At 39.7% G+C, this 14427-nt stretch overlaps 1 protein-coding gene across 1 annotated transcript in view; it reads right to left on the bottom strand.

Annotated features, from left to right (window-relative positions):
- Positions 1-9328: 9328 nt before the first annotated feature.
- The window catches only part of AFG2A (AAA ATPase AFG2A), a 325989-nt gene continuing 320890 nt past the window's right edge, over positions 9329-14427 (bottom strand). Inside the window, exon 16 of the mRNA XM_077770901.1 lies at positions 9329-10749. Within this exon, the coding sequence (XP_077627027.1) occupies positions 10573-10749 (177 nt within the window). The 3' untranslated portion in view covers positions 9329-10572. The remainder of the gene's footprint in view (positions 10750-14427) is intronic.

Genomic DNA, 14427 nt, shown 5'->3' with positions numbered 1-14427 from the left:
TTGCTGTTCCATTACCCGGTAGCCTAAGCATTTGTATCAAAAGACAGTTAAGCTTTTTTCAGTGAGGCATTTCCTTCCTTACCTTCCTCACAGAAAGTTCTGCTTTATTTTTAGTAATATCCTGGCTCCTGGTATTGTATTTGTGCACATAATCCCTTCACAATCCTGCTTAGCACTCTGGTGGCACCTTCCCTCTAAGGAACTCAAAGGCCTTTACAAACATTAATTAGTTCTCACAGCACCCCCGTGAAATGGGTGAGTATTCCATGCCGATCGGTATATTATTATCTGCATTTTGTGATTTTGCCAAAATTCTTTTACTTTCTTCCCCAGTGTGCTTCCTAATGGAATTCACCTTTAGTCCACTGGAGCTGGCCAGTTGAGTGCATGGTAAAGAACGAACCGCAACAAAAGGAAACAGAAAAGATGTGAAGTGTGGTGGGGAGCGAGAAGACCCTCCTCATTCTCCACCCCCACTGATACACCAGGGAAGGAGGGGATAAGGGCGCGAGGACCTTCTCTTTCTTGAGGCCAGAAGAGAAACCTGACACGGGGTGATAATGACAGACAACTTCCGCCCAGAGCGATGGACAAATTCCTATGATTTGGAGCTATTGGACCATTTCCAGGGCTGGTGGGCTCCGTGAACTTTAACGCACCCTAAGAGGTGAAAAGGACAAGTTACCCTCAAAAGCCACTGGGAAAATGCATCAGGTTTAGTACAATCTCGCTCTTGTGCTAACACTTCACTGTAATACTTTTTTACCAAATTCTGTAAGAAAATGTACCAAAAAATCTCGATATTTTACAAAAGTTTGGGTCTTGATGACTTACAAAATGTTTGAAAATACGTTAGTATGTCTATATCTACTTGAATGATTCCAAGTCCTAGCTTTTACTAGACATTTTGTTACTAAAATGGGAGCTATGTGGAAGAATAAAGCGGCAAATTGTGAAAGGTGAACCCCAGAGACACAGGACCAGGCTTCTCTTGATTGAACCTGAGAAAGGTTAGTAGGAGCAGATGAAATGGCTCACTGTTATGCTTCAACGCTCAGCCAATAGACTCTTTTGCGCTCAATCACCTCCACCAAGCTTTCTAAGGAGTTCCTACTGAGAAGTTATATGGAGGAGGCAAAGCACAAAGGCCCACAATTTTTTTTTTGTGGAAATATGCAAATAAAAAGGATTTTTTAATTAAAAATTTAAAAATGTTTATTATTTAGAGAGAGAGAGAGAGAGAGAAAGAGAGAGAGAGTGTGTGTGAGTGGGGGAGGGGCAGAGAGAGAGAGTGAGACACTGAATCCAAAGCAGGCTCCAGGCTCTGAGCTGTCAGCACAGAGCCCGCAGCAGGGCTCAAACTCACAGACCTCCAGACCATGACCTGAGCCGAAGTTGGACGCTTAACTGACTGAGTCACCCAGGCACCCCAGGATTTTTTTGTTTTATTTTATTTATTTAAAAAAATTTTTAATGTTTTTATTTCTGAGAGAGAGAGACAGCACAGCAGGGGAGGATTAGAAAGAGAGGGAGAGAGGGAGACACAGAACCTGAAACAGGCCCCAGGCTCTGAGCTAGCTGTCAGCACAGAGCCTAGCACGGGGCTCAAACCCAAGAACCGCGAGATCATAACCTGAGCCAAAGTCAGATGCTTAACCAACTGAGCCACCCAGGTGCCCCAGGATTTTTTTGTTTTAATTTGGCACAGGAGCCAAGTGATTTTCCTTCACTTATAATGGAAATTGGGGATTATATTTGGACTGGTTTTAGGCTGCTATATGCTAAAATAAAATGGAGGAAAAAAGAGAGGGAAATTATAAAAATGATATGAATTTAAGGTAAAATATAAGAATTTGATCGATGACAGGAAATTCTTTGTGCTTGAATATTATGACCACTGACCCTTGTGGGAACTGAGCGCTGCCCTGCCATCTTGATGGGCCATTTACTCTTTCTTCTCAAATCTCCAGTGCTTCCTCCTCCATCCCCATACTTAGCTGAGAACAGCACTTCCGATTTCCTTAAGAAAAACTGTCTAAGTTTCCATCAAATCTCTCCATTTACTGCTCAGTGGCATTTTCTCTGTAGTCATATTGGAGAACTTTGTGTGCTCCTATCAGAGGCCAAGCCTGCCCTGGGGCCTGGAGCCTGTCATCTTTCCTGGATCTGCCACTTATGAGGTTAGGATTTAGGGTGAGATTCTTTCATCTTTATTATGTCAGGAAAGCTCTGGGCTCTTAGTCTTATGAAGGGTGGGCCACAGTTGAGATCATTTCAGACAACTGAGCAAGAAAACTCCACAGTACTTATGATATTTCATGCAAATACCAAACTGTTGATGGCCATCAGACAGACAGAGAGAGACAGAGACAGAGACAGACAGAGAGGAAAGAGATACTTTTGGCTGAAAGGATTCCAAGAAATTAGAAATGAGAGAAGTTCTATGGACCATCAAACTCGAAATAGAACATGGGGTTTCCACTGCAAACTGAATATGATCTAAACTCACAATGTTTAGCAAATATAGAAAGCACTGTTTGGGAACGGTGGAAAACAAAGTTGTATAATTACAGTGAAATCAGGTTATATAACTTACTCCCAAATCTAAATATTGTTTTCTTATTTGTTTATTTATGTCATGAGAATCTGCAGAAAAGATGTTGACCATGTGCATTTGAAAGACAATATGTGAACAACTGATGAAATTCAGGAAACAGTACTTACTGTAATAAAAGAGCAGATACATCATTGCCATATGAAAGTCAGTACCCAGTAATAATTATTGCAGTCATATAGTTAACATGGCATATATTTATTTGGCAATCCTTCTCAGAAATCCAGAAAAAAACAAAAATGATTCTGACACCAATTCTGGGGCTGGAGGGAGAGGGGGTGTCCTCACAACCATCAAGCTATTAACTCAATCCAATTCAATTCCAACATCGGTGGTAGTGTCTGATCCCAAAGGTTAAAGGCTCAGTTTTCTAAGACTGCTTCTCCTCCCTCCTCCAACCCCTTCACCCCCACCTTCAGATGCCAATCACCAGTCCAGGCTGCCACCTGTGCGTATGACTGTCTATAAGTTCCCATGACCCACTCCTTTGGGTTGATTAATTTGCTAGAGCTACTCACAGAACTCAGAGAAACATTTTACTTACTATAAAAGATAAAACTCAGGAAACAGCCAGATGGAAAAGATGCACAGAGTAAGTTATGGGGAAAGGGTACCGAGCTTCCATGCTCTCTCTCCTCAAATCTCCCTATGTTTACCAACCCACAAGCTCCCCAAACCCCCTGCTTTTGGTTTTTTATGGAGGCTTCATTACATGGCACAACTGATTAAATCATTGGTCACCGGCATGGATCCAACCCCTAACTCCTCACCCCTGTTCCCTCCATGGACACTTAGTATGTGATAGACTGGCTCTTTCAACAGAGTGGTAGAAAGAGCTAGAGCATATGTCTATGGTGGAACATGGGGACAGATACGAGGAGCACTGATATCCAATATGAAATGAAAATGTTTTCATCGTTGTAATCACTCCTTATTATCAGTCGTTTTGTAAAAATCCACAATCTGGCCTTAGCCTGGGCACTGGAGGCACTAAGGCAGAGTCCTTGCCCAAACTTGGGACAAAGTGATAGGGAAGAGCAGGTGACCTGGAGAGGCTTGTGAGGAGGCAGCACCAGGGGCCCAGGGGTAAGGAGAGGGTTGCATGGGGGAGAACATGAGGTGGGGGTGGGTAGTGAAGATCTTGTTAAGGAACTGCCAGTATGTGCTTAACAAACACTGAAGTATTCAACACGGGAATCCCAGGATGTATTTGAAGAAGCAAAACCAGTAGAATGGAGTTTTGGTTACAGGGGAATGAAAATTTAAAGATGTAAATTGGGTATGAAAGTAAATATGACTTTATTTTGTTGTAACAGCCAGAGAAGTCTGAGAATATACTGGTTACATAATAATCCCTCAGTTAATTATTTTGGAGTTTTTACTTTATTCCCTTATATGATTTCATGCACTGGCACTCACAGAATAATGATGAACAATTGTCCTAGCTTCTGATATTTAATTATGTTGCTAGCTAAAATTTGTTTAGGATTACTATGTTTAGCACATTAATGTTATCTTTTTGAAAAAATAAGAAGTGAATGTTGAATTTTATACTGAATGCATTGTTTTCTACTCTGATCTATCAATATGCTAAATTATTTGGTTTTGAGAAGTAATTTTTTAAAGGTACTTCTTTTAAAGATATGTAGCTAGTGAAAGGGGGTTGGCACTATGTTAGAGTAGGAATTGGGAAAACTTCCTTTATGTTCTGAAACAATTTAAATAGCATAATGATGATTGGATTGAAGATCTGAATTTTAGACTACATATGAATTTTTGAGAGGTAGCTCTATGAAAATCAACAATTTCACCAAGGTTCTCCCATTTACTGGCACTAGTATACAGAATTCTTAATTTTTTATTTCATTCATAAGTATGTTCTTCCCCTCAATTTCATGTGTTTGTGGCTTTCTTATCTTTTAAAAAGCAACCCAGAAAGCATATTAGTTTACTATTGCTGCTATATTATCACAAACTGTGACTTAAAACAAAATAAATTTATTCTGTAACAGTTTTGGAGGTCAGCGTCTGCAATAAGTCTATGAAATGGGACTAAAATCAAGGCATTGGCAGGGCTGGAATCATTGGGGGGGGGGCTTTTCCTCGTCTTTTCCAGCTTCCAGAGGCTGCCTGCGTTCCTGGGCTCCTGGTCCCTTCCTCCATCTTCAAAGTCAGCAAGCACCATAGCATCTTCATATTTCTCTCTCTGACCTCTCCTTCTCTGGTTCCGATTCTCCTGCCCCCTTCTTTTCCTCCTTATAAGGGGCTTTATGATTACATTAGGCCTATGTAGAAAATCCAGGGTTCTCTCATCTCAAAATCCTTAATCACATCTGCAAAGTCCCTCTTGCTATTTAAGGTGATGTATTATATTCAGTTTCTACGGACTAGGAGGTGTAAGTCTTTGTGTGTGTACATGTGTGGGGGGCATATTCTGTCCACCACAAAAAGATTAATTTGGTTTGGATTTTGTTCTCCAAAGAATGAGCTATTGGAGCAATCATTTCTTTGTTTTTTGTTAATTTTAGCTTTTACTGCTATATTTTCCTAAGGTTAATTTCGGAGTTATTTATGATAGCTTTTTGAGGAGAATGATTAGTTTGGTTAATCTTATTCTGTTAATGAAAATGTTTAGATTTATAAACTATCCTCTGTGTAGAGTGCTAATTGAATCCCATAGATTCTGGTATATAGTATTTTCATGATTATTTTCCAGACATTCTATTGTTTTGACTTTGACTTCCCCTTTGACCAAAGAATCATTTTAAGATGAATTTTGAACTTCTAAATAGGTGAGACATATATTTGTTATAAGGTATTTAGATTCTCTGTATCTTGGAGATCAATTTGTAGAGTTTCTTTCTTTCCTTTTTCTTTCTTTCTTTTTTTTTTTTTTACCACACTATAATGTTCCACTGTATGGACTGTGGGCACACCGTAATAAAGTAGCCCTACTGACAGATACTTGAATTATTCTAATATTTTGTTATTGTAACAAATAAGACTATAATAAATACTTCACAAAGTATCTTTTGGTACTTTGTCCCGACTCTCAACCTTTCCCCCCAGATTTCTGGCATCCTTCCCCTGCTGCTATTTTCCTCTGGGATTTTTCAAGCTGAGATGATTCCTGGACCCCAAATAATCTGGGTCCCCTATCCTTGACTCTCCTTTTACCTGTCAACATTTTTATTATTTTTTATGATTATGTTGCTGCAGATAGTATTTTAATTGCTGTGGCTTTATGACAAATATATGAACATATTATTATTACATGTCAGTTCCCATCTCACTTAACTGTATTTGACTGATCTTAGTGGTTTTCACATTTTACTATTTCTGAAATCAGGTTGTAATAATATTAATAGTAAAATCACAGAAATTTATTTATTTTCCAAAAAAGGATATTTTTAAATTAATAGTCTTACAACTGATGGTGTCTTAAAACCAAATATTCCCTATCATACGTCTTCTCAAGCAAAGTATACACTGTACTTCCTGGATTCTTCGTAAGTTGGTCCAAAGTGTGTTGTACTTTCTGGATAGCCTCTGAAATACTTAACCTGAGGTTTATCTGTTCCCTGATTTCAGCACAAATAAACTATTTATCTTTCTTTTCATTTCCTTGGGTCCTATTGTGTGTGGTGTTTTAAGTGCTTCATTTTAAACATCTTTCCAGAAATGTTTATCACTTAAGTCTTGAAAGAGGAGTCTACAATTTCCCAATGATTTTGTAAACCATTTAAAACCCTGTAACATCTCTTTCTGCCTAAATTTTCTAGAATGAATTCTTTTCCCCAAAAGTGAGTCCTAAAAGGTTATAGGCTACTGGAGTATATTTGACATAGATATTAGGTGCAAAGCCTATCCATGCATACAACTATTATAATGAAAACTGAAGGAAGGAAAGCAAATCAATTTGGGGCATTAGAGTTTCTGTGTGGACCTAGAACGCCTGGGTGGCTCAGTCGGTTAAGTGTCTGACTTTGGCTCAGGTCATGATCTCACGGTTCAAGAGTTCGAGCTCTGCGTTTGTGCTCTGTGCTGACAGCTTGGAGCCTGGAGACTGCTTCGGATTCTGTGTCTCCCTCTCTCTCTGCCCCTCCCCCACTCACATTTTGTTTCTCTTTCTCAAAAATAAACAACATTAAAAAATAAAAAAAAAAAGAACTTCTGTGTGTTCTGTGTGGACCATATTTGAAAATTACTGCTGATTCAACCTATATATAATTTCGAAGGGTGCTTTGGTATGTGCTCATCTTTAACAGAAGGACTCAGGAAAACATGACAAAACAAACCAAAACTCTAACAACCTAAAGTTCTGAAATTTAAGTAACAACTTCATTCTACCTTTACAGCAGCTTTTCTGTAGCCTTTTCCTGATTAAGATAAATTAAACATATACTCAAGTTTGGTTTTTCTACAAATTCAATAATTATTTTTCCACAGTGGAAAATCTATACATTACTTTAAAAAACCTGTTTAATACATTAGAAACAACACAGAACTGAACATTTTTCAAGCAAAGTTAGGGCAGTCAGTAATAAGCTTACACACTATCCTGGTCATAGAGGAGTAAAAGCTAGAAACCATTCTTCTAAGTATTTCTAAGATAGAAACACTAATTTCATTATTTGAACTAAAACCTCTTAGAACACTAAAAAACACATGTCAGTGTGAGTATCCCGAGACCCCGAAGAGAATCTGGATCAACGACAAAGTTTTGACCAGATGCCAATAAAGCAAACTGTTTTCTTAAGACAGGAAGCTGGACATTTTCCTAAATGTTCCATGAACTATACTGTGTAATTCAATCACAAACCAACCCCAATAATAGGATCACACACTATTTTAAATCCATACATATGACACCCTGGAATCAGAAGTAAAAGCCTCATGCAGATGACACCGGGGTAAACTGTACTTAGTGACACTCCACCCGCTCTTTTCTGGGACTCTTATTTTCTCCTGGTATGGTTATTAAAAGCGTACACACTTCAAATAAAGAAAGATTATTGCCTTTTCAATGGTAATAGCTATCTAAAGATACTAAAAAATAATTGGTTTGTAATAGGTTAAAGATGTAATGCTCTAAAATGTTTTTACATCCTTAACTTCCTACTCCTGTGTGATCAGTGCCATGGAAACAGATAGCTGACTGACTCCAGACTCGATTTCTCCCATCCCTGCTGTAAGACATGGATCACCNTTGCTCTGAGATATACACTAAGAGAACCCTTAAATTATAGAACCTTTAACATTACTAGATATGCTAGCTGGCTTTCCAAAGTAGCTGTACCAGTTTATGCTCCGCAGCAGAGTGTGAGGCTCCCGTGCTCCACAGCCTGGGGGATTATACACTCTGTAAGCAGGGTTTCGGCCATTGGAATCCTCTGTGGCGTGGGTGAGGGTATGTTCCTCCGACTACTGCAACTGCTAGTCACCCCAAGTATATCTCTAACTTGGATCCATATTTTCATGTTAATTTTTAGGCTTCAAGCTTCTGTATCACAAAGGTTGTGCAGATTCAAACCTGGAAGCTGTGGTCAGGTAAGCTCGTAGTCAGAATTCTCAGAGGAGCCTCTTTTTTTCTTTTTTAATCCAAAGCACAGATTAAGTCAAGAGGGCTCCATGTGGCCTCTCTGGCCGGCAGAAGGATTTCTTCTCTAGTCTGCCCTTACACTGAAGGTGGTGGTCTTTAATGACCTGGGCATTCTATATGAGGCTCAGTTATAACTTCGTACTTCACACGGGTTGAAGGGTCTGAGCGGCCATTAACATATGAACTCCTTGTAGAGATTCCCCCCTTCCTCCCCATCATCCAGCCTCCAGTCTGAGAGCCTATGTCAGGTGAAGATTGCTGTTGTGGTTTTTTATTTTATTGGCAACGAGAACTTAAGATTTTTTTCTGTTTAGGCCTTTGGGGATAAGGTTTTTCTCTTATTTGTTTTGTGCCCCCGGCACTTACAGGGAATAAATTATGGTCCTCTAATAACTAAAGGGAAAATGGGAAGCATTAAAGGAATTTCGAGGTCTTATTTATTTCGTTGTGTGAGCCTTCTATTCTAAATCAGCAGAAACCAACAGAACATTCTGAGTGATGGAAATGTTCTACAATCTATTCTGTCCACATGCAGACATTTGCCACACATGGCTACTGAACACTTGAACTGTGGCTAACGTGTCTGGTGAACTAAATTTTTAATATTATTTAATTTTAACTCATTGAAGTTTAAACGTAAATAGTCATATGTGACTAGTGTCTATTTGACAACAGAGCTCTCAAGAGTAGTAATATTCTTTGTCCCCTGGGTGATTTTGTGTATATACTAATAAACCAAGGTAGTCTGGGAAAAAAATGCCTTGCAAATCTATTTTTGATAGTCAAAGGATAAGACAGTTGAGACATGACTTCAGAACATCTACCACCACAAAACTGTATAGTCCTTTTATTTTGACAATCAGGTATTTCTTGCCTGACTTGTCTTTCTGGAAATTTTCAAAGATCTACAGTGCGCACGTGTAAGTGCACATTCTTTCCTTTGCCAGCTTCTGCACTGGAAGTCAGGGAATCCATTTCTGATAGTTTTTCAAAGATATTTGTGGATTATTAAAGTGTCAAGAAAGTCCAAGGATAAATAATTAAGAGCACAAATACACATATTTAGAACGCAGCATAAGATAATATGACTAACAGTACAATTTGGTTTTTCTTTGAAATGAAAAAGTTTATTGGTAACCTGAAAATGTGTGCAAATTAAAACATGAACATACAATTTATTTTTATTTTACGAAACAAAACAAAACAAGTCTATTGCTCTAGGCCTAGACTGGGCTTATGTTTCCAATTAAAAAAATTTTTTTTAATGTTTATTTTTGAGAGAGAGAGAGCATGAGTGGTGGAGGGGCAGAGAGAGAGAGAGAGAGAGAGACAGACAGACAGACAGAATCAGAAGCAGGCTCCAGGCTCTGAGCTGTCAGCAGAGCCCAACACAGAGCTCGAAATCATGAACCGTGAGATCATGACCTGAGCTGAAGTTGGACACTTGATTGAGCCACCCAGGTGCCCCTATGTTTCCAATTTTTTAAACTTGGCAAGGGGCATTACATGAAATACCTATCAATTCTCTCTCTCTCTTTTTTTATTGCCATAAGCAGAGATTAAGAAGGCCAAAGCAAACATGTAGGTGTGAATTATAATAAAAACAAATACATATCTGAAAACAAGGCCACATAAGTTTGGCTGGTACATTTGTTTATTTCACTGGCTGGCCTTTAAAAAATAATGATCTGCAAATATTTCTCACTATAGATTAATCCTCATGCATTTTCTCTTATTTATTTTAAAAGAGAGAGGACTAAGTGGTAGGAGGCATGGGGGAGGGAGAGAGGAAAAGAGAGAGAGAAGGAAGGGGGGAGAGAGAGAGAGGAGGAAGAGAGGGAGAGAATGAATTCCAAGCAACCTCCACGCTGCCAGTGGAGAGCCCTATGTTGGGCTTGAACTCACAAACTGTGAGATCATGACCTTAGCTGAAATCAAGAGTTGGAGACTTCAATGACTGAGCCACTCAGGTGCCACAATCCACATGAACAATTTCTATGTTCTTGTATAAAACTGATGCGCACAGCCTGCATTTAGCAATGCAGCGAAACAGATTCTGGAGTGAGGAAAGCATTTCATGAGATGCGTAAACTAGGTCAAAAACGAAAAAGCTGAAGTTTGCTTTTTAAAACTTAGCACACATTTCCAGATAAAACTGACTTAAACTTGTGTGCAGAGATTTTTCATGGACGTTTTCATTGTATCCATAGGATTTAAAATGTCTTTAAACACTGAAGCCTCTCAACTTCAGACGTTTTGCTTATGAGGAGTTGTTCTGGACACTCTCAAGACAGTTTAAAAAAGAAACAAGTTTTCTCTAGAAAGCGTTTTTAGCATACTGAATATGCATGCTTTCTCAGAGTGTATGCAGCCCACTCTTCTCTTGATACTCTTCATAGAAACGTCGCAATGATTTAGGAATTCTGGGTGTCACAATGCTCAAGGCTTGAGTAAAATGTCTTCTCATAATGAGGTTGGCTTGAATGTCTTCTTCCAGAGCCAGAAGAGCAGCCTCTCTACAGACGGCTATAATCTGAAGCAAAACATACAAAAACAGACATACAACACAAAAAAAGGGAGAGAAAAGGCAATCAACACTGTTTTGTAAAATGTAATATTTCAAATATTCATCTATGGTAACCGCTTCCTCAACTAGAAGCACCCCTGCCAGCGTTTATCTTCATGGGTATTCCACTTCAGTTTTCAAAAGGACAAAGAGTAATCACCTTCATTCCAAAACAAGGTATTACGTACTCGGAATCAGGAGCGGCAAAAAGATATATAACATATGGCATTTGTTCTTAAGAAGCCCACAACTGTCAAGGTGGAACAGACACGCAGGCACATGCTTCTACTACAAGATGACAAAAGCTGAGTGTGTATGTGCAGTGAAGGCACGTAAGAACCAAGTGATAGGGGGTGAGGGCTGAGGAGGGAGATACTCCGATACACAGTGAAGTCCTGCTCATCAGCACACCTTGTCATGGCATAGAATTTCCACATTCCTTTCAACCTTTGATGTATTACCGACATGTAAAAGCATTTCTTTACGTGCATCTATTGAACAAGTTCTTAAATCCTGGGAATATCAGATAGAGTTTTCTACGTTTACTCTGGAGAGCTGCATTAGAACAGAGAAGTGAATTTTGTTTACCCAGTGAGGAAAGCTGCAAGAATTGAAAAGAATGGGNGGATGCTGAGGGAGGGAGGACAGAGTGGGCGGTAGGAAAACGGAAGGGGAGGAAGGTTCAAGTCTTGAATCCTGAAATGTATTTTTAAGCTCTCTGGACTTCAGACAGCGGAAGCAGGCTGATGCCAGTGTCATTCTAAAGACACATTACTGTGGTGAAAAGAGCCTGTGGGATGAAAAGAGATATTGTGATTTTCAGGGCAACAGGGAAAACAGTGATTGATACTGACTGCACCTTTATATCGGTAAATGAAAGGGCCAGCTGAAACACATTTGTCCAGCCATTCAGCATATTTTCTCTGTTTGTTCACTTACTGAAAAGAGTTCCTCTGCTTATGCTGGGCTAATGGCTGCCAAAGCAGTTTAGTAGCTTTTTAGGGGATTTAGCAGCATGTTTAGGGAGCTTTCAAAAAACATGCATAGATTTAGATGGCTTTGTCAAATTACGACAATGTAACTATTAGTTCTGGGCTTCATTAATGAGCACTGAAGTTGACTATAGTGCTTATGCATGTTAATGCTTTTCCCAAAAGAGTGGCTACCAACTTGTTGAAGAAAAAAAACACAAAACTTCCAGGGATTAGTAAAATAACTTCATCACATATACTGGTGCAGAAAGAGTTATTTGGAAAACAAGATATAATAATTAATAAGCAAAGGAAATGCCTAGCATGGTAAACGGGCTATCCAGTGGTTCCATTCTGTTCCAAAGGCCCTTGAGGGCCTCCATGAAGGGAGGAAAAAGGAACAAAGTGGGGGGAAGCCTCAACCCCTTCCTTCCCTCCCTCTGAGCAGCACTTCTGTTAACGGCGAGAATTTGAAGCAATGGCTGCAAGGAAAGTCTTAAGACGGATCAGTGGAAGAGACAGACAGGCCTGAATTTCCTGCTGGCTGGTGGACTTTTAGCTCTTCCTGTGAGATAGTCCAGGGAATGTTTCCATTATGTGGGTCCTTCCCCAGGCTAAGCGGAGTACAGAAGTCACCAGCTCTGGGCCAGTGTCATGTCTTGCATACTTCATAACTGAGACTTACCTCAGAGAATATTGGATCCGGTACCTAATGACTACAGACGTTACTGACTACGTAGCACACGTGCTAGACAACACCAATGATTTTACTAATTAATTGCTGTGTGAACACTTTTCCCCTGCCCCTCCCCGCCCTGCCTAATTGTACAATTCAGATATCCCACTAATAGTGTGCAGTTTCTGATGGGAGCACGGCAAATGGTGTGGGCAGATAAGCACAGTAAAAGCTGGTGGTGGGGGATGGGGAGGCTGGGCTGAGGAAAGGAGAGGTGGCCGCAAGGCTGTCTAGAACCTCTCCAGGTTCCTGAATTTGGTTCACATGGCCAGATAGTGAGTAGCTCATACTGTTGGTACATCTGAGAAAGAGAACCAATAGTCTAGTTAGGCTATTCCTCTCTCAATATACAGTAATCAAACTGGGAGAAGGAGAAATGGTTACACTCCTCTAATCACTGGAATCTCAGGTAGCTTAACAAGGCATACTGAATGCAGGTAGTGGGAAGAGACAGTTCACTGAGGCCTTGAAGGCTGTCCTTGGGGTCAGCAACGCTAAGCAATTCCTCTTGCAGATCAGCTTTCTCTCCTCCACATCTCTGTCTACAGATTTTCCTAAGCTATAAATTGCTTTTTGCCTTTATGCGGCAGCTTCCAGGGCAGTGACAGTGGGGGGACTGGTGGCAAGATGTGGCCAGAGCAGTAACAGACACTTGAAAGGTGGATGTTTGTAACTTAGAGCCTCTAGCATATGTTAACACTCAAGAGTAATTCCCCTACTATATTTAGTACTGGCCTGACCCTTAATTAACAATTCCATCCAATTTGGAGAACTACAAAATTGTGAGGTTTAGAAAAGCTGGACGGAGTTTTGACGAGAGCACTAACAATGTCTGTTAGAAAGAGATGACCCATAGAACCTTTTGAGAGACAATGACAAGGGAAACAGAGCAGCTGAATCCTGGTACTCAAATACCGCATATGAAGGTGTCTCCTATGTACAGAAGAGCACAGTTGTTCACACTTCCAGAGTGGCAGAAGGACTGTCTAAATTCAACACTTGCTTTAATAAATGTTTTCCTATTTCGTATTATTTATCAGGGATGCTCTGAAGAACCAGTGAATTAGGCAATACTTTCTACCACTTTTATTTTCCTATCATATTTGCTTAGTAATATACAACCAATAACTGAGAGGAGGTAAGACACTAAAAACAATTAGCCACTCTTTCATCAGTGCATCATCTGAATAACTACTCTGTACAACAACTAGATGAGGCCAGGTAGAGGACTGAGAGATGTCCAAGACGTGGTATCTGTCTTCTGGTACTCCCAAACCAGTAGGAAGTGGACATCAATTGTCCAATGTGGCATGGCATTAGAGGTACTGTTAAGCAAGGCAAAAGGAAAAGTGCTTTTGGTATGAAAAGAAGAGAGAAATTACTGCTTCTGAAACTGAAGTGGGAAGGACAGAATTCAGATATGCGTATAGGGGAGAAAAGGACATTCTGAGCAGGAGGGATAAAGTAAGCAAAGAAACAGCAAGGTGGGAAGAAAGAGACCAGAGATGGTACTCTTTCTGTCTCAGTAGCCAAAATGGAGAATTTAAGAGAGAGAGAGGGAGAGAAGACAAGTTCTGTCATCAAAATATCACTAAAAATAACAATGATAGTTTTCAGAAGTCATGTGGGCCATAATGACAGTGAAGGCTAGTCACTGACAGTCATCTCTAAAGCTCTAAATCCAATTCACAAGCAGCTGACAGAGAATAACTCCTAAAAGTTCCTTTATTTTTATTTTTTCTTCATGAAAGAGCTTCTTAGAAATTCCAAAAGGAAAAGCATCAATTGGATTATTGGTTCTCTCTCCTAACCCAAATAGAAAGGTAGGTCTGAAATGGAAGTATTCTTAGGAGTATTCTTAGGAGGAAACCATGCCTGGTTTCTTTTCTTCTCTCTCTCTCTCTCTCTCTTTTATTTTTCTTTTCTTTCTTCCTTTTT

Source organism: Crocuta crocuta, unplaced genomic scaffold (genome assembly GCF_008692635.1).
Source record: "Crocuta crocuta isolate KB4526 unplaced genomic scaffold, BGI_CrCroc_1.0 scaffold331, whole genome shotgun sequence".
Taxonomy (NCBI): domain Eukaryota; kingdom Metazoa; phylum Chordata; class Mammalia; order Carnivora; family Hyaenidae; genus Crocuta; species Crocuta crocuta.
This window is presented reverse-complemented; position numbering and strand designations above follow the sequence as displayed.